At 39.8% G+C, this 21168-nt stretch overlaps 1 protein-coding gene across 5 annotated transcripts in view; it reads left to right on the top strand.

The window, feature by feature from the left end:
• LOC148655488 (laminin subunit alpha-3-like) overlaps window positions 1-21168 on the top strand; it is a 119856-nt gene that overhangs the window by 52541 nt on the left and 46147 nt on the right. For 3 of the 5 annotated variants that reach the window (XM_088642007.1, XM_088642011.1, XM_088642010.1), the window contains 15 exons: window positions 414-466; window positions 1213-1318; window positions 1787-1886; window positions 3629-3785; window positions 4062-4203; window positions 7417-7559; window positions 8514-8620; window positions 9086-9227; window positions 9824-9987; window positions 10119-10227; window positions 11262-11359; window positions 14308-14497; window positions 15042-15168; window positions 15941-16080; window positions 17911-18026. In XM_088642007.1, coding sequence (XP_088498133.1) covers window positions 414-466; window positions 1213-1318; window positions 1787-1886; window positions 3629-3785; window positions 4062-4203; window positions 7417-7559; window positions 8514-8620; window positions 9086-9227; window positions 9824-9987; window positions 10119-10227; window positions 11262-11359; window positions 14308-14497; window positions 15042-15168; window positions 15941-16080; window positions 17911-18026 — 1894 coding nt within the window. Of the gene's footprint in view, window positions 1-413; window positions 467-1212; window positions 1319-1786; window positions 1887-3628; window positions 3786-4061; window positions 4204-4374; window positions 4508-7416; window positions 7560-8513; window positions 8621-9085; window positions 9228-9823; window positions 9988-10118; window positions 10228-11261; window positions 11360-14307; window positions 14498-15041; window positions 15169-15940; window positions 16081-17910; window positions 18027-21168 lie in introns of all 5 variants that reach the window. The other 2 variants (XM_088642009.1, XM_088642008.1) reach the window with 2 other exon arrangements.

Here is a 21168-nt window from a genome sequence, read left to right as displayed (position 1 = left end):
GGGTCCTGTCTTTATGGGGTTTGTATGTCCTCCCAGTCTTCGTGTGATATTCCACTGAAAGCTCATGTTTCCTCCTACAGCCCAAAGACCTACTGAGTTGTTATCTGGCCCAGGAGTGAGTGTGTGCGTGTCTGTGTGATAGACTGGTGTCCCATTGCTTACTGGAACAGGCTCTGGCTCCTCTCTGAGGACACTTTGGATAAAGCGGCTAGAAATTGGATGATGATCATAAGGAGGAACACAAGTACTCCAGTCCCTTACACTTAACTTTGATCTTTAGTTGTGTTAAGCATCGTGGTGCCTCATCAGAGAGAGGACTGGTGTTTCTCTCATCACAGCACATTCTCTGCCTTTTTTTAGCCAAGCTTCCCATTCTCAAATGTTTGATCTCCTTTCCTTCCTGTCTTTTGCAGAGTGTCAGTGTGAAGTCAAGGGCACAGTCAGCGGCATTGGAGAGTGTCGACAGGTGAGCTGAATCTCTCCCAGCTGGTTTGGTCCTTAACTCTGGTGCCGAGTAGCGGATTGTAGTCTGTAAACAGCTAAATGCCATCAACCAAAAATAATTATCTTGAATGTCCGTCCCAACGTCTTATCTGTTGAATAATGTTCACAGTACTACAGTGGTGTATTTTGTTCATGAATAAATTGCTGGTTTATATTAGCCCTGTGCTTTGACAACGAACTTCTGAAGCTTTTGAGAGTCTTGCCCTTGGCAGATTCTGGCTCTGAGCAAAATTTAAATTGATTTCATGACTTTCCTTGCCCATCTTATACAGTAGATTAACTCGAAAAATCTGTTTGAAAAAGAGTTTAAATCCCGTGGCAGCACAGCAACAAAAATAAAAATACAATCAATAATGCCTATTAAATCTATTAAGACTCACATGCAGATATCCAGTTATTGTCCTTTGTTTGGTAGAAATACTGTAGGTCCTAACTTCTGTGTGTGACACAGTCATGGTGGGAGTGTACAGTACCTGTATATGTTGAATGTGGAGGTCTGCTTTTAGGGTAGATAGAAGTTTAAAGGGAAAGCACAATTAATTTTGAAGCACCAAACCATTTTCATTTTTATTTGTTCTGTATGTCCAGATCAGGCGGTTAATTTTTTTCTATGCCGCTACACATTTCCTTTAATTTATTAAAATAACCATAACTTCAGCTTCTGTGCTCTTTGGAAACACTCTTTATTGGGACTTAAATTTGTTCCAGCAAAGCGGCGAGTGTTACTGCAAGCCCAATACCTGCAGCCACACCTGTAATGCTTGTAAGGACGGATACTTCAACTTGCAGAAAAGCAGCTATTTTGGATGTCAAGGTGGGTGTGTTAATACTGATCTCCGAATGCCAGGACTTTGTTCTAGAAATAAATAATTAATGTTGTGAAACTTTGATTATAGCATAATGAGAGAAAATGTGAATTAAGTTTGATACGCAAAACCTAGAGAGAAGCTGTTCAGAGATGGAGGCTGGAGAGGTAGGAGGCATTTATTAGACATGGAATGACTTGAAGATAATTAATTTAGTTTGGAAGTATTTTGAATAGTACTATTTAATCCTTTTTTAAACACATGTTTGTAGCAGTTCTGAAAAAACAATACCTTTCTTGTACTGGAATTAAATAACTTTGATGGGTTTTGCTGTCTAGAGGCAGAGCAGTGCAAAGCCAGTGCAGTGTGATTCACTAGTAGACGTTTCCAGAGAAGGGGAGTCGGTCCTACAGCAGGATATTTGTAATGATACAGTGTCTCTCGATGAACAACACCTCTGCTGTTCCTGTTGAAAGGCTGCCAGTGTGATGTTGGAGGCTCAGTCAGCCATGCTTGCGATGAGAGGTCTGGACAGTGCCAGTGTCGGACACATGTGGTGGGACGCACCTGCAACCAGTAAGGACAGAAAAGTACTCTGGTGTAGTATTCCGGAGCATGCATATATATATATATCATCTTTCTTTTAGTATGAATGCATATTCATTATCCATTCAGTTGCACTAAAGACAGTATATAAGTCTGTAGAGGTCAACCAATAATGTTTTGGGATCTAATCAGTGATCTGTTGATTGGTATAGCACCCCTTGCATGTATTCAGGTGTTTCATGTGGTTTTAATGTAATTTCTTCTTTTAACATGCTGAAATCTTCAATGCCCAATCATTGACACACAGAAATCCAGTGCTCAGAGGAGAAAAGAACAAGCTGTCAGCGTGAATGTAAACTACAGCTTTCAGAGATAATCGGAATGAGTTCTGCCTTTAATGCCATTGGCAAATTTATTAATCCTGTTAAATGAAGTTACTGAAATATGGTTTGGACTTTCTGAATGCATTATTAAACCTTGGCAACTTTTTTTTTCAATGTGATAGTGGATGTTTGCAGGCATGTGGTCCTGGAAACTGGAGGAGATTCTCAAAAATCCTAGAGAATCATGCTGAGAAATCATTGAAGGAGTTTAAAATAAGGAGTGAAAAAGAAATGAGTGACACAAAGCTGCCCTGATCAGCCTGATCAATTATAGTACCTACTAGTCCTGAGCAGTAGAGGTGTCTCCCTAACAAAGTTAAAAAATACTTGATTACTTTAGTTAATTTAGTTTATACATGTAGGTAGGAAAGAAAGAGAAATCAAAGATCAAATGATTAAGATAAGATCACTTTATTGGCCATATACAATTTCTTGCATTAGGAATTCATCTTTTGCATACCCCATCTTGCTCTCCATATGACGCCCAGACAGGGAGAGAAGCTTGGGGTCAGAGCGCAGGGTCAGCCTGGAGCAGCTGGGGTTAAGGGCCTTGCTCAGGGGCCCAATGGAGTAGGATTCCTCTGCCGGCCCCGGGATACAAACCGGCAACCTTCCTGCCACAGGCGCAGATCCTGAGCCACAGTGCCACCGCTCCGCCCAGTTAGAGATTCATAAAGCTAGAGTTTTAAAGTCAGAGATGAGATATTAAGGCTAAAGAGATTCTAACAGTTTCACACCGCAATGCAGCAGATTCCAAGAGTCTTGCACTGGTTCAAACCTCAGCCTTCACACACCCTTTACACATTAATTTACACGTTACATGTTGTGTGACTGTATACCACAGGGTTATCCCTTGACCCTGTTCCTTTCCTCTAGGAGGGTGTGAGAAGGGCGATGGCGCTGTATTATATATTTGACTTAGTGTTCTAACATTGTCAACAGCAGGAGTAAGATTCAGAGATCCTTCTAGCCAGGGAAGGTGCTGGAAGTCTACCTCTTGTTCCTCAAGTCAACTTACACTTTCATTGAAACTGTCTACTCATCTGACAGAGGACTCCTAGCATTATGGTCACTGACAATTGTGTGCTAATGGCAATTTGCCTTTTTTAAAAAAGAAAAACTACACAGAAAAAGTTCAGCATCTTTGAAATTGCAGTGCATCTAGATTTTTTTAATGACCCCTCTAGATACATTCAATTTCCATTTGATAAAAAAGTGCAACACAAAAGCATGGTAATCCATTGCAGCTTCTAAAAGATTAATAATGATTCAGTTTTAGAAAAATACTCCACTTATTTTGATCAATACATTATATATATATATAAATAAAATTACTACGTAAACGAGACAGTGATTTTCTTGGCTAAAGCTTATCCCTCTTTCCTAAAGGCCAGAAACGAACTTTTACTTCCCGGATCTGCACCACATCAAATACGAGGTTGAGGATGGAGTGACTCCCAGCGGCAGGACTGCACGCTTCGGCTACGACCAGCGGGAATTTCCAGACTTCAGCTGGAGGGGCTACGCAACCATGTCATCTGCACAAGTAGGAAACGTGAAGTTGTGGTTGTGATCGTTCTGGGCTTTCTCTTTACTGTTTTTCCTTTAGAGGAGGGGAAAGAGTTGTGAGGAGGGCTGATCCCATCTTCACTTGGCAGTGGTTTTGAAGAGCCTTCCTGTCTGCTGCTTGTTACACTGTGTGGGCGCTTCTGTAGTGAAGGGGATGGTGGCGGTGGAGGCTGGCAGGCCCGTGAGGGGTTGTGGTGTTTCTGTCTTGCGCGGTTCTCCTCCTGTCTTTGGCCCTAATACTCTTTCTTCCCAGCCAGAGGTGGTCCTGCCAGTCACTGTGACTTCTTCTAGCCTCTACCGTATTATAGTACGTTTCGCCACCCCGGCTTCCAAAACGCCTGCCAGAGGGAGGATCTTGGTGGCAGAGGAAGTTCATTTTCACTCTTGTTGTAATTGTAAGTGAGTCTTTCAAGCTTGTGTGCTTACGTCTCCGTCTGGCTGTCTCGACTGGCGTACTGTACCTCTCTGCATGGCTCCTTGACTCCATCCCAAGACGCTGCCTGTCCGTTCTTTCCTCCTTCCTGTACCCGTTCCTGTACCCTTATTGCCTTCCCCCCCTTTTTCAGAATGAAGTCAGAGTAACAGTGCATGTGGATGAGGCAAGACACTCTTTGTTCAATGTCATCCTGAGGTTTGTTAACCCCGGAGACACGGCTCTGTATGGCCGTGTGACTGCTTCCCAAGTCCGTGCTAGCACAGGTAAGGCAGCTGGCCTTGTGTTTCCAAAGCTGCTTCCCGTGGGATTTGTTCTCTGTTTTAAGGAGCTCATTTCCTGGCATGGTACAGTATGATGATCTGTGGTGAGAGGCTAATCCATGATAAATCAGTCTTCTGTAGTTGAGTCTGTTTTGTAAGGCATTTGAATGCTGTTTTGATCATAAATGAGTGTGAAGGTCACGTTATTGATTGGCATTATTTTTGTCATTGTTTTATTGTATTCTAGTGTTCTGAAATTACTGTTTGAACTGTGAGAAGCATTACATTCTTCATCATGATTTTTTAGGGCATCTTATTAATGACATTTTTACGTTTGGTGTTGGTCAGGATTATAATGTAATGTTTCAGTTGTAGGCATATTCCCAAAGACATGAGCATCTGCCATGAGCTGCTGTAGTTTGTCTCCTTAACTTCAAGTTCCCAATTTTACCTCCTAGTGATGTCACGGCTCCTTTTCAGCTCTTCTAGTAAATCTGTGAGCCATATAGAATTAAGAGCCTTTCGTTCTTGCTCAAATTAAAAATGTAGCTTTTACAGAATTGTTTCTAACTTCTTGAAAGACAGAAGCAAAGTGAAACAAAGTACCCACAATTTGATAGCAGAAATTACTATCCTGATATGGCTCTGGAAAAACTGAATCATTTTCAAAACATACTGTATCTAAGTTGCCTTTTTTTTTGGAGGATATTTTCTGAAAATAAATCAAGAAAGGGCTGTTGCAGTGCAACTATGTAGTCATGTCACTGAAAAAAAATAATGTTTTTAAGTCTTTCCATCTGGATTTCAGTCACAATACACTTGTCTTTGTTGAAGTTTGTTGAAGTTGCAAAATATCTGCGATTTTGTGTTGGGATCACTATCTTAATGGTTTTCTTCTATCACAGCACTACTCCCTGTACTGTAAATCAGGACATTCTGCTTACTCAGATGCCCTTGTTTGACTTCCCTTAAACGGTTGAAGTCCTTGGGTAAATCTTTCAAATATGGCTTGATCTCTTCTGGTATTTCACAGGGCTCAGTATGTTTTTTTTTCATGGATAAAATATTGCAAAGTTCTGCTTGCAGGACATTCTAAAATTACATTTAAAAAGTTATCAACTCTTTGGAATTTGCTTGTTTTCTCTGTCTCTGATGCCACAGAATTATATATGCTCTTCCAATATTTTCATGATTTAGGAATATGATTTAATAAAGGTTTATTTTAATTTATGTTGACCAACATTTTATTTAATGGGACTTATTAATATTGTTCTTCACGAGAAAGTCATTGTCACTGAATGAGACATCATAGACATATTATAGATATTATAGTCTTGATAGAAAACACACTTTTGTGGAAAATTCAGGAAACTTTACTTCAGTTTTCACTTGGGTATAGTAGAAGAGTCTGAACAATACTCTTCTTTTTCATGTAACATTTTTTAGAGAGCATGTATTTGTCAGATAAGTAGATGAAACAAGCTAGATGTTTGATTTCTGGTTCTGATATTGCAAAATTACAAATTCTTTCCTCTGTTTTGAGCAAGATTCTTCATAAACAACAAAAGCAAACAGATAAAATAAACAGAACGTTGTATAGCCTGGCAAGAGTCTTGACTTTAAACTGTATCTTCTTGATGCATTTGAGATAACCACTGAATGCTTGTTAATTTATATAACAGAATATCGTCTGTTTCATGTTTGTCTTTCAGTACTGTGTGCATGATAATTGTAATTCCACTAGCTCCCATCAGCACTTTAATTTGTCTACCCACTAACATCATTCATTCTTTTCCTAGCTTTTTTGTAGCAAATTTGTTCAAAGTTTATTTTATCTTTAGTGTATCATTTAATCTGACTAGGCTTTGATGCTTTTTGTATCTGTTTCTTTAAAGAAATCAGGGATTGAAAAGTTTGTATTATTATAAGACTACTGTACTGTATATACTGAACATCAAAAGAAATACTATTCATGCATCTATGTGTTAAGAAAAATATATATATAATATGTATATATCTTGTGGGTATTAATGAAATGATTTTGATTAATTCACCATTCATGACTGACAGTGATATCTTTGAGTGATATAGATTATTCCATCAGCTCTAAATCATCTCATTAGCGAGAAACTTGATTGAGCACAGATAATGAGGTGTGGAAACCTGTTGAATGTCAAGCCTAGTGAAATTCAAGAAATGAAAAGGCTAAGAGTAACCGATATGCCCAGATAATCAAAAGAGCAACCCCTCTTGTGACATCGGTACAGGATGTTGAAAGCTGGATGGAGCTTTCAACATGCGATCTGTTTTGTGCAGATCAGTGAATACAGAACAACAATAATGATTGCAAAATGAGAATGAGCCAGTGATTCCCTATTTGCCAGACCTGAACTCCTTTGAACATCTGTGGGATGAGAAGGGACGAGGAGGGGCATTTAGGGTACAGAGACCTGTGAACAGCCACGTACTTGATCAGGCTCTTCAAGGGGAGTTGGATAGTCCCTGCATCCTGATTAACTCATGTTAATCTGCTTAATCAGTCTACCTACAGTATAAAATGTCAATGTGTTACAAAATGTCAGTGCATCTGCTACAAAAATATTGTTATAAAAACTGATACATTTCTGTTGAGGCTCAGTATACAGTGCAAATACATCTGGAGCAAACAGAAGTGATTGGCCCAGCCTGATGCTAAATCTGATCACATGGCAGTGAATTTAAATTTGTTTTTCTTATTGTGTAATTTTTTAATGTGATTGAGAGTATTATACATATACAGTAGTACAGTACGTAATAATATTTATCCTGTATTAACTATTCAATAGAAGAGACCAGGATTAGTTAAGAAGTTGAGCACAAATCTAAATAATGCCATCTCCCAACACTGCATTCCTGTTTGGTCGTGTTCTTAGGGCCAGGACAAAGCAAGGAGGTGATATTTCCGCCCAGTTCTTCCCCAGCTTTCATCACCGTCCCAGGGAATGGGTTCACTGATCCCTTCCCTCTCCTCCCGGGGAAGTGGGTCATTAGTATCAAGGCTGAAGGCGTCCTATTGGTGAGTCATATGAAGGTCGAAGGGCAGGAGCGAGCTGGACAGACGGCCGTCATTGAGACTTACAGTTGACCATGCACTGGAAGCAAGCTGGAAAAATTAATTTATTTCAACAAACATTCTTTAACTTAGCTTAGTAAGGTATTAGATGTCTTGACTTTGGAAAAGACAAAGATTAATACTCGGATGTGTGTTGTGTTGTTCATGATTTTTGCCCCCTGTACATTTGTTTGGCAAGATTACAACACGTTTTGTTTGGAAGAACATTTTGAATTGTCAGCTAATCAGGAATCAACAATTGTTTCAACTTGACTTCAGCTGCAAATCCCGTACTACACAGAGAGGGTGAGAACCTGCTCCTCCAGTTCACAGGCTTGTTGGGGCCATGTGTAATTTCAAGCTCCACGTGCCTTGCAGCAGTCTTAGCACTGACAACAGGGGCTGGACCCAGCAGGGCCCATGAGCCTCTGTGGCAGAACTAATTGTCCTGGTCATAGCTGGTCAGACATGGCCCTGGCCCAAACCTGGGATGTCAGGGCCTTAGGGCGTAACCTGAGTCTTTACTGAGTGCCTTTACTGTCTAAAACCTAATCTAAAAATGAACTGGAGAAGTGGCTTGTGTTGTTCACTTCTAGTGAAGTTACAACCATCCATGGATGTAATTTTGCAAATGGTTTCTGTCACTGACAAAATAATACCATTTACCAAATTATTAATTAAAGCAAAAATATAATCACTAAAGGATTAAGAGGATATAAGAGTAATTATGAGCAAGAAAAGTAGGACACTAAACTGAGAGAGCTGGAAAACATGGATGGAGTTCTTGATTGTGGATAGAACAGAGTGGTTTTCATGCAATGTTGCGTTCTGCTTTTAATAAAAATACTCTGCTTCTACTTCATTGGTACTTGAGATTACAGTTATCCTAAAATTGATTTTATTTGCTCGCTTTCATAGGACTACTTAGTGTTGCTGCCCAGCAGTTACTATGAAGCACCTATTCTGTCCCTGAAGGTCACCGAGCCGTGCACATACGAGTCCAGTGCAGAGAACTCCGACTGGAAGTAAGCTTGTCCACTGCAGACAATGTACAGTGTGGCCAGTTCTGTGAGGAACCCTGGTGGACCAGCCGATTTCCGTGGGCATCTACCACAAAATGTTGTATTAACTGTAAATGATTTAAAAAAAGGTGTTTAAAAAAATGTACATTCATCACTATTCTCACATTTGGAGAAAAAGTAAAATAAGCCGCACTAAAGACAGCAAAATCTACTTCACAGTCACCTGAGGCTGTGGGTAAGGAAAGGACAGCTGGCCTATGTATCTCGTGATCCATGGACCTCATCCAGATGCTTCTTGTAACCTCAAAAAACCTGAAAAGTGCGGTGTAGTAAGATTTTAAGGAGGCAGCAGCAAAGCCTACAGCTGCAGCCGAGTGCCTGAGAGGTTTTCGGGGGGGCTTGCTGGCTCCTCCCACACGTGACCGGTGCTGTTGATGAGTTTCGCTGTCGCCCCCTCTCCCTGCGCAGCTGCCTGCTGTACAAACACGTGCCAATGGATGGGTTCCCAGCTGCTCTGGGACCCGAGGGCCTGCACTCGACGAGGGTCGAAGTCCGCATACAGCAGCCTACGCCCCAGCACCCCGAGATGGTCTCTTTCAGTGGCCGACAGGTGCAGCCCCGCCCGGCCTGGGGATACATACAGTACACTTCACACTCCTTGTTCAATACCTCCCAGTTACTCCCATCAGAACGCAGATACCGACTCCCCAACTCCAAAGCCAACAGAGTCAAGTTCTCATTCATACCAGTAGCCATATCGTTACTTAACACTTGACCTTCTTTCTATGTATATATTTACATTATGTACAATATATTGTTGAGCTGGGCTGCAGCTTCTCTTTAGGTTTCGTCATCTGATAAAATTTTCTTTATTAAAAGTTTTTCATCATGTAGAATTTGGAGCTTATAATATGTATCATTTTGTACAGCAATACAGAGCACCTACAGGGTGGGTGATATATGATAAGGCATCCTCGTCTTAAGTGATTAACTCATTTTCTGACTATCTCAAATATCAGAGATATCAGGCCTTCATCGCAATGAGAGATCACTTTTTGCCAGCAAACAAAACCTGCTTCATTTGTCAAAAGATTTGCACTTGTGAAATACAGCCGTATTGAGTGTTAATAATACTCAGCTTTGCTTCTTATTTGAATGTAAGTTCTGTTACCCACTTTCTCTTTCTTTTTTCTTTGCCCTGTGCAGGCCAGGCTACAACAAACCCTGCGAGTGCCTCAGCCGGGCAAGTATGTGGTGGTTCTGGAGTACGCCAGCGAAGACGAGGCCCTGCAGAGCGTCACTGTGATGATAGGCGACCAGCCTGCGGGTGCCACTCAGGGGAGAGTCAATATATTCAGCTGCAAATACAGGTCTGGCTGCTGAGTGGGTTGTCACCACGAGCAATTTTCTTTTTCAGTCTACTGTACATTTTAGCTTCAGTGCAGGGTGTGAGTTTCAGTAAAATGAGATATTTCAGCACCTGGCTCTTTCTTTTGTCCAGCTTCCTGTGCCGCAGTGCTGCCGTTGATGAACAGAATCGCATTGCCGTCTATGAGCTGCCTCATAAATTCGAGCTGCTGCTCCAGGCCTCCACAGCTCGTTTCCTCCTGGTAAGAGCTCGTCAGCGCCACACCCTGATTCCAATAAAACAGCATGTTCAGTCCTTGTCCTCTTCTTGGCGTGGTTTTTGGCCCTGGTGTTAAGATTTACTTTTGAGTTTGAGCAGAGTATTTCTTCAGTACATCTACAGTTTGCCCTTTTAAGATCTGTTTAACCTCCACAATTAGGTGCTTTCACCAGCTCGTTATAACGGTATGTTATCTGGTGAAAACTTTGTTCTTATTTTGTAACACTAGAGTGCCTTACAATGCATTTTATCAGTGACAAAAAAGATAAATCCTTCTGTATTTATTCACAGCATATTTATTTCTTAAAAGTGGACTGTGATTTTCTTTGAATATTGAAACGATTACAGGGCATATTAAGGAGATCAGCTGGCCACATGCTGTACACCTTTGTCTTACACCACTCTGCAGTAACATTTATCCCAGGATCCATCTGGCTCACTCCTTTTCTTCACCTTCACTTCTTGATTGGAGACACAACTGTTTCTGAGCTTATGTCGTTTCAATTTGTGTTTAGCTGGTAAAGTTTGAAGAAGCTGATGCTTGTCATCTTGCAATCTGAGGCTGTTATCAGTTACATGTTTAAATCATTTCTGCATAAAGGGTTAAAACACATTTCCGTAATAGATATTGGGTGTTTTGATAGGGGATGTTTTAATTACTCCTGTAAATATTTATTCTCAGCGGAAACTTTAGAAATTAAGCAAACGGTTAGTATCACTGGTTTTTCGCATAATGTCCAGAGGCAGCCTTTTCCTTGACACAACTTGCCATATTGTACTGAAGGAGGATGGGATTGCATTTCTTTTACAAAAAGTGGTGCGCAGATCTCAAAATGGAGTCAAGCATATCACTGTGATGTACGATTACCATCCATTCCCTTCTCTGCCTATCCGTTTGTATATTTAAAGTATTGTAATGCCTAAGAAATTTCTAATTTCCTGTTGGACTAAGTGTCTATGTGATCATGTTATTTTGTGAGACATTGAAAATATCTTAACCACTCGCTCTTCCCCCAGTACAAGGCTTATGTAGTTCCTGCGGAGGAATTCTCCACAGAGTATGTCAATCCAAAGGTCTTCTGCATTTCCACCCCTGGGCGCTTCTCTGAAGACAGGTAAAGTCAATTTATGAACAGGTACTTTCCATAACATACTGCCTGCACTGCTTCCTCAAAGATGAGTGGAGATTTTCCAGTACTTTTGCTCCATAACAGAATTTGTTCTGAATTGTTTTTGTTTAACGCTGAATTCTGTTCTGAATTTGCTGGAAAGTATTTGTCAAGGTATGAAGATGACAGTTTTGCTGGAGACACTGGAGAACTAGTGTTGGTGGGAAACAAAAATAAAATAAATATCAGACCGTATTACCATTTTCAAACCATATTGCCATATTTCAAAACATGAGTTTGAAGTTTTTCAAACATAAAACACAGTTTGATGATTTAGAATAGGCTATAATTTGAAACAAAAAAATGAATTTAATTTTGCAAATTAAAATTTTAATTTTGCAAAACGATAAGCATGAACAGAATCATATGGAAGCAAAACTTCTGTTATTCTGTGATTGTCTATTAAAAGAGGATTCTCTGTGCAAAGTAATGATTTGGATCCACATAATTTGACCATTTAAAAACCAAACTGATTAAAGTTACTTTGTATCTGTGGTGAAACCTTTGGCTCCTATTTGTAAAACAGTTACTGTAAGTAACCTCCAATGGAGATTTCACTGCCTAAGTGTATTGAATCTAGGGCCCTTTGTACCTCAAAATGCACTCATGAAATGTAGTTACTTATGAACTTTATGAAGCTATTTAAAACTAGCTATTTAAAAATTGAACAGATGTTCTTCAGGTTTGTAATGTTCCTTGAACCATGAAGCCAAAATTACAACATCTAAACTAAATTAAACTCATTAAAAACTAAAAGCTAATGGGAATTCCAAATCAATGTGGAATCCTGTTTCTCCTCCCAAAAGGTAATAGCTTATTTATGTAAATAATCTAAGCACATCCAGCTGCTCCAAGCAGTATGGGAGTGTACTTCAAAGTAAGTACACACTAGAAGGAGACCCCTTAATGAGGGATTGTATTTTAAACAAAAACACTCATAATGTGCAGTTGAACCTTGGTCACTGCAAAAAAATATTTTAAGGAGAGTGACAACTGCTTAGAATAGAGCTGTTGATGGGCCCTTTAAAACCAGACAATAATAAAAAAACATGAAAACACATAGGAAGCAAGTTTCTGATATCAGGTAGCGCTTGAAAAAATGCGCTTAAGGTTGAATGATCCAGATTCTGTCTGACATGCTAGTGGAGAAAAAAAGAGATCAGAGTAAAATGGGCTTCTGGAAGACATCAGGATAATGGGCAAAGTACAGACTGCAGCGACTGTGAGTGATTACATTTAATTTATTTGGTTAATTTAGGATCATGTAAACAGAATGTGTATGAAGTATGCGTACTAAGATGCCGTGTGGGGCAGTTTACAACAGGGCCAATCAGTCTGAGGCAGGTCCCTGATTACAGACAGCCCAACACAGGTTTGAAGTCCAAAGAGCAGCTCCTTTACAGGTGGATTTATTTACAAGCGCCGCATTCAGACAAAATGGTAGAATAAACACAATCTAGCCCTACCAGGCTAGTCTTGGGCATGGGGTTTCTCTCCCTTATAATCATACATCTTTAATTATGCCGCAGGAATTCCCTTGCCCTGTACAGCAGCTGTTAATACAGCCTGGCAGCTTGCTTCATGCCTGGTAACTTTCCCCAAAGGCTTTGCGGTTCCAGTCGGCACACCGGCTCCAGTACTGGCGCAGTGGTTTCACCTTCCAAACACAGCAGCTTTATTTTGTCCTGGCTCTCTACAGTTTCCATTTGGTTTCAGTTCGTTCATTCTTTCATTCTGTAGTATCTGAATTGCATCGTAAGAAAGGCGAGCTTATGGCTGATTGTTGTGGAAGTTTTCCACAGTACCAAAAAACTATTCCTCAAAGCTCAAGAAAACTAAACGCACACCTACACAAGCACATCAAAACCATTACGCTCTAATTTTGAAAACTAAAACTTCTTGAATTTTCATGGATGAACATTGGCGATTGGCCATCTTAAAGGCAAACGCACAATTTATGTAAACAAAACAGCGTGGTTTTCAAATAGTAGTACACGTTCCTTCCTTCTAGCTGGAGCTCTGGCTTCTTTTTGTGTTCAGCACTTTTCTAATATGTGCTGGAGTAGGGCACACAGCTGATCCCTGCTCCCGAGATTGCTGGCAGTTCCTGTCTTGGGGAGAGTGACGTCCCTTATGGCATAGCAGTACTTGGTAGAGTAAAATTGGAGCTGGATTGATTTTAGAGTCAACTACTGTGCTGAAATGAAAAAAAAAGAAGTTTATAAAAGTTTGAAGTACTCCATGGTCACACCCAAATTAATTTAATTTGAACAGATAGGACACTTAGGTCAGTAATGCACTATGTTCCTGGTGAGATTCAGAGCGAGATGCTGTTATTATTGTGTAGAGTAAAGATCCCTTGGAGATCTTTTGTCGAGCAGTAGAGGAGTTTATTGTATATCTGGCCGAAGAGAAGCACGCTCCCTGCAATTAGGAGGATGATTCTGACAAGGAAAGATACAGCTGGCCTTTTATACACTTACTTGATAAGGAATACAAAGAGCGTAAGTCTCAAAAAGAAAAACTTCAATCATATTTAAGTTCTATTGCTTAAGCAAACTTCTACTTCAGTAATAAGATGTCTAGTAACAGTGTTTTCTAAAAGCAGGTAGTTATGATTGGTCTCCTACACAGAAAATTATTTTGAATTTTTTAAACAAACCTTCTTTGTGTCTGCAGGCCCCTAGTCTTATGAACAGCAGATACATTTAATGTTGCAGCTGGTGTTTTGCTGAACATGGTGTACAGAGAAAGAATTAAACCCTTCAATGGATAAATGTTGATAAAGAAAATCAACTCCTGAAGTTCATATAAAAGGTTGAGCAGGTTTTACTTCTCTAGAGCTGAGGGGCACCTTAGTTGATACTGTTTGTCTCATTCTGATTTTTTTACAGTAGGTTCTGCATTCCATCCAAGTACGAACTGCCTCCATCAGCCACTGTTTTAGACGCAGTCATAGATGGGCGCCTGTCTTTCGGGTCAGAACTTCCACAGTCCTCAGTGCTACAGCAAGGCACACAGGGAGGTGGCCCACTGTCTCCTTATAATCCCCGGGGAGATGGTGTACTCCTGAAGTTCCCTCAGGTAACATTTTGCAGGAATGACTTTGTCTTAGTTTAAGTAAGGATCTGATTAAGGATCTTCCAGGCCCTGGGGATTTCGGTTCTGTAGGCTTTGTGGCAGATGTGTTTTTATGTGTGTACAGTATCGATGTCTATGGGTGATCAAAATTATACTGAAATTTTTTCTAAAAGCTCCTACTTGCTACGTACAGTATATTCATTCAAGAAGAGGTCTTTGTTACAGTTTTCAGTTTATATTTACATAAAGTTATTACTATATATTTTATTTTTTCATGCCTATTGGATAGTACACCCCTGGGTGAAAAGGCTTTCCAGTGCCAAAATTCTTTCTCAACAACCATGATGGAGGTCTGAAGAATTTCCTGTTGTACTTTATTGTTTGGTACAGCCTTAGGAGGAAAATGTATTTTTGAAGTCATTGTTTCTGTGAAAAATAAGTAGATGGTGAATAAGCTTTTATTTTCCTTGTGGGAACACAGAACACAATCTGAGTTTAAATTAGGCTGTTGCATGTGGTAAAGCCGCACAATGTTATATGTTTGCAGAATCAAATATCCTTCCGCACCCGACTCCCGAGGGAGGGCAGATACGTGTTTGTTGTGCATTTCCGTCAGCCCGAGCACCTCTTGTACGCAGTGAGAGTGCAGGTGGATGGAGGCAGACCTTGGCTTGGTGAGTTCTTCATTTCATCACCAGCTCCTAAAAATGGAGCTGTCATGGGCGAAATAACAATCCAATAAACTAATGTCTCTCTCAGTATGTTCTTGATTTGTGTTTGTTTTAATGTTTGTTTTGTTTTTTCATTAATTGAGCACACTGTCTCCTTTACTTCAGAACTTGGAACTTGGAATAATGTCATTTTATAACCCCTAAAATCTTTTATGGTTTTATGGTCTCACCTGTGATTTCACAAGCAATTTGCCATGTACTGTACAAATTCAACTGGTGACAATGCCGAGTACTGCAGATTGAGACCGAAAAATAAATCCAATGGTGAAAAAATGGTTTATTTTCACATTGGATTTTTAAAATGTAAAATGTCTATCCTAGTTAAACAGGAAAACATTCGTAAAGTTGATTTTGTCAAGCGGAAAGTGTTTTGAGTTGGCTATACTGTGGCACGGAAAAGAATAGTGGGCTTTTCCTGAAGATCAGAGTTGTAGGAATGCAACTGCGCACTGTAAAATCATAAAAGTGCCTCCAGACTCACACATGCAGGATCATGAAGAAGCTAATGATGTCGAGAAATGTGCTTGTCTTCTTTAAAGTACGGATTAATTTTGAGAAACTTGATTTACTGCAGGCTTACAGATCAAAGAAATTTAAAGACAAAAATACATAGCAGTGTGCACAGTGTGAGGAAAGCCAGTGCAGATTAAGTTAACATGGTTACACGTGGCACAAATGTGAAAGCTAATCCTTTCCTCTTCTGTACCACTGGCAGGGTCCTTCAATGCCTCTTACTGCCCTCATGTCTCTGGGTGCCGCGACCAGGTCATTGCAGAAAACCGCATAGTCCTGGACGTCCCTGAGCAAGAGCTAGTGCTGACCCTGGCCATTCCTCAAGGAAAGACACTTACGATGGTCAGTCAAAAGGCTTTTGAGCCGCTTTCATTCATGAAATCCTCATGGAACGCTCTTCCAATGCTCAGATTACCTGGACAAAATCTGGTTTTAAATTAGATTGAATTAGGTGTCCACATGACCTTCGTTACTTCTCTAGCCTTCGTTTCTCTCTCTTTCCTCTCACTCTCTGCTCTGCTTGTGTGTTCTGTTTATCTTGAATTGATGCCTTGCCTTTCTATGTAAATCCTCATGAAGACCTCACTCCTAATAATCCAATCTTTGTTAAATATTTATGTTCAGCTTCAAATATTGATGTTGTAAGATGGCAAACGTAATGATTTGATAACAATTAATACCACTATTTTGTCATGTTTACTGCCTCAAGGTACAAGGACAGCTGTGCAGAGTATGCCCATTGAGTCCTCCTTTCAGACTTGGGTGCTTTTTTAAATTCAAACATCTGGTGAACCCTCTTACCACTACAATCTAAAATTAAAGTAAATACAGTAAAACCTTGATACTCATGAGTTCAGTAGTGGCAATTTCGTCTTTCGTCTTCAATGACCACTGTTTCCACATTCGCGGACCAAATTTGCCTCTTCGCAGGATGCTCAGTAGTAAAGTAAATGTGGGCACCCACTTCTGCAGCATCTTCACATTGCAGATCTGTTTCGCCTGACCTGCAGCGGTCTCTGTAATAGAGCCGCAGCTTAGTTAACAAAGAGTACCTTATGTACGTGTTTATGTAGCAGTGCGTCACAGGTTATGCTTTATTCAGTTTCAGGGTAAGCTATAACATACCGTATATCATATATTATATACAGTATTAACAAATATCACAACAGTGATCCGTCTATGTTTGCACATGCAGTATCTTGAAATATAGGGGAAAGCAATGCTTCTTCTAAGTTTTGACATTTAAAACTACTAAGAATAAGTAGTTCAGGTGGGTAGCTGCGTCAGCATGCGTAGGCTGCAAAGGAACAAGTAATAGGTTTATTCCATGCTGAAAAAAAGAAGAAAGAGAACACAACGTTTCGGCCGTGGAGCCTTCTTCAGGTGTGACACCTGAAGAAGGCTCCACGGCCGAAACGTTGTGTTCTCTTTCTTCTTTTTTTCAGCATGGAATAAACCTATTACTTGTTCCTACTAAGAATAAGGACCAGCATTATTTCTGAAACGGTTAACAGTTATAAGAAAATCACTGTGGAAATGCTTGTTTTGAAACTGCAGATCCAATTTTGTCCAATTTTCCCGTTGGGTTTTATCTTCTGTATTCATGAGTTCACCGTGCGGGGAGACTTTACGGTACCCAACCTTTGTGATTACCGAGGTCTCGCTGTCTATGCAGTACTTCAGAATTCAAGCACGTTTAAAACTGCGAAACAACTCCCAAACTGCAAATTAAAGCTTCATTTCACTCTTAAATCACAAATGCAGTACTCAAAGGCCAGCTCCCATTGGGTGGAAATAAGTAGCGAACAAAACCCCCCCATTTAGTTCTGGGCTTTGTAATTTGCCGTTGTTAGCAGACTCAAAGTCTTGATTTAACCCACGTAGACACGCTGTTAGCAAGTGTACGTATACATGGAGTCACACAAAACAACACCCCTCGATTCAGTGCTTTGATGAGATGCGCTTCACCGACAGTGTGTGGTCACAAAAGGAAGCTCTTTGCAGCCATAGCTGCAGGAAAACTGACACATCTGCCATACATTCAGTTCCTGGGTTTGGAAAGATGCATGTACAGTATACATAAAAATATATGCAATTGACCCATACATGGTATTATTATTTATTACTGTAATTTTGATGCACTGTAATGTCTCCCTTGTTGTTGTGTTTCAGGATTACATTTTGGTTGTTCCTGCAGATAATTATACTCCAGATCTACTTAGTGAAAAACGTTTGGATAAGTCTTTTGATTTCATCCATAAGTGTGGAGGAAACAGCTTTTACATTGAGTAAGTCAATGATTTATTGTTTATGGATAGAACGTAAAAAATGTAACCGCCCATTAATCTAAAGTGACAAATTTTCATATGACTCAGAGGAAACTGTAATGATAAGGTAAGCAATGATACATACTGTATATCTTTTTATCTGTCTTATTATGGGTCTGTGATAACAGTGTTTAAGATACTTGGAACTGGCCTCCATATTGCAGTTACAGTAAATTTAAATTAATATATTGTGGTGTTTGTTCATTCATTGCTATTTTATAGACATTAGAAATAACATAACTGAAATGAAAAGCCAATTGAATTTAAAATACTGAAATGATTGCTAAAACTAGGGTGACGAATTGGTACTGATTCAAAAGATGTTTACTTTAAGTAAACGTTATGGAGTGGCATGAGAATATCTTCCTCACTTACAGACATTTCATGGAAAAAAAACATCAACAGTCCTTTTCGTGCCCTCCCTGAGAGACAGAGTTTTAAACAAACGTGCGAGAGCAGGTCAACTTATTATCATGCCCACTCCTGCCCTCCTGCTTAAATAACTACCTAGCCTTCAGAGCACCTCCCTCTCCTCCACACCCCTCGTCACCCTCACAGCCGCCCCCGGCCTTGTTCCACACGAAGAGGTGGGGTGCTGTCAGCCCGGTCCTCGCTGTCGTGGATTTGACCCAGCTACTGTCACGAGGGGCTGTGAAACAGGATGAACACAAGGAGCTGACGCTGTTTATACTCGTACCTAATCATCATCACCTCCCTCCTGTGTGTGCATGAACATGAGAGATGGAAATGTAACCCTAGCAGTATGTCTGCCGTGAAACAAGCATTACAAAGGCTATATTAAATACAATTTATTTTCTCTGCATCTGCTTAAAATTAGTAAAACATAACTGTGATCTGGTGACGTGTGGTGTGGAGCCAACCTGCAGAACATACAGTACCTTGCTTATTTTGTGATTTGGACTTGAATAACCATTTAGAAGACTGCTTTGTGTGACTTGGACTCTGGTACTAAGGCTTTGTGAATCAAACATAACTATGAATCCTTCTTTGTCCTTTGTATTGTTAAACAATGCTAGAGCTGGAAGCTATCAAGCAATAAAACAAATGGAATGAATAAAAACAGCGACTTCTATGAGAAAGTCACTGCATTTTTTTTAGCAGATGACTCACTAAATATTTTAAGCATGACATTAGCCACTAAGTGTTAAATAGAAACCAGTCTGCTGGTTGAAAGCAATACAGCACTGATAGTAGCAAAACAAACTAACTGTTGTTCCCAAGTTAAGATATTTATTATGAATAAGGGAAAAATTAATTAAACATTAAAAATATGCTGTATGTCAATGCAGAGAAAAAATAAAAAGGAAAGACTGAAGTGTAAGAAGAAGTGTGTGACTATGAAATAATAACCAATATAAATATAAACAATTTTAGCAAAAAAACTGTTGCAATCCAAAAACACTTTATTTGTGTTGATAGAAAAAAATAACAGATCTGTAAATTATTTTTCCTGAGGAAGATCAGACAAAAGCGATCATTTGTCAAACTCCTTTTCCACTATTGTGGCTGCAAACATTGTAACAAACCACTGATTAATAAAAATATAGTAATAAATGAATTTCCTGTTGAGAAAATGATGGAAAAATAATGATACAAGTCAATATTAAGCTTTATTTAATATTTGGCATTTGGACAGTTTGAGTCCTTGATTATATAATATATTCGGTATTCTATTTCAGTAGGAGTACTGTTCATTTGCTGAATGAGATTTTTGATTTTTAGCAGGATTTAGAGGTCTTGACTGGTCTGTCTGCACCTACTGTATGTTGATTGTATGAATACTAGAATATTAGATTGTCAGATGATTGGTTTTTATAAGATGTTCATGTGTAATTTTATTAAATGTGTGAAACTATCAGCTTTATACTGATAAGTGCTGAGTGCTGGATGCTGAGGGAACAGAGAATAGAGTTCAATGAAAAACACATTTTATTTGTGGTGAAACTCAAAAAGCAGTCATTTTTCTCATTCACAGACAGGAAAGCTTTGCAGAGAGTGCACCTTGGGTGTGGCCGGGATTCTTTTTAGTGGCACACAGTTCACATCTGGCTCTCTGGGGGATGAACTCTGGCCAGAGTCCTCCCTGGCTCTGCTGTCTGATGTCTGGACATGACTGTGCAGTCCTGTCAGGGCCAGAAGCCCAGATTCAGAGATCATAGACTTTTTCTGTAGGTTGGGACTCTCAAGTCTGACAGGCTATAAAGAGTGATACCAAAGGAAAATAATATATAATAATTATTAATAATAATAAATAATAGTTATTTAAGTTCATAACCTGAATAAATTTGTGACTGAGCATGATTTGTCTGAAGATATCCGGATGTCTGTAATTATTAGTATGCTTGTAAGTGTCTTTTTTAAGGCCTACTGTATGTTATATTGTTATACTTGGGACATTGAGTATTGAATAGGTAGATACACGTCATGTTTTGTGGACTTCATATTCTGACTTCTTTGCACATATTACAATATGTTGTTCACAGGGGCCATCTAGTGGTTGTGACTGTTTTCTCACTTTCACGAGGAGCAGCAGCTGGAGAGTATGTGACAGTGGAATTGTTTAGTGAGTCTGTGAAAACTTTGGCTTAAGCCACTTGGCTATGAGGGCTGACCTCCTGGCCAGAGGACGAGGAGGCTAGGAGCCCCCTGCAGAGTGAGGAGTGACCAAGGGGCAGCTGCAGGGGGGAGCTGGGGTGCAGGTGGGATGCAGGTGGGATGTGGTATATATGGGAAACTGAGGCAATTACGTCAGGATTAGTTGTAGGCGTAATTAGTTTGACTGCCTTCATCCCTCCTAAACGTTCGTTAGAACTCCAGTAAAAACAACGCAAGTTTTATGACAACAATAGGTTACCAAAAATTTGCAAATACAGTATAAAACCTAAGCAGAACTTTCAAATGCTGGATGAGTTTCTCACCTTTGCAAATCAGCTGTGTAGTGGGCATGGCTGAAGCACGTCACTGCTGAAATGGTCAAATATTCACAGCAAATATGAAAATGTCCCAGGCGGCACGTTTTCAGCCGCCAGCACAGAAGCTGCTATTCATCGCTTTGCCAACCGCTTTAAAAGCGTGCATTTCT

Source organism: Lepisosteus platostomus, chromosome 8 (genome assembly GCF_059453375.1).
Source record: "Lepisosteus platostomus isolate fLepPlt1 chromosome 8, fLepPlt1.hap1, whole genome shotgun sequence".
NCBI lineage: Eukaryota > Metazoa > Chordata > Actinopteri > Semionotiformes > Lepisosteidae > Lepisosteus > Lepisosteus platostomus.
This window is presented reverse-complemented; position numbering and strand designations above follow the sequence as displayed.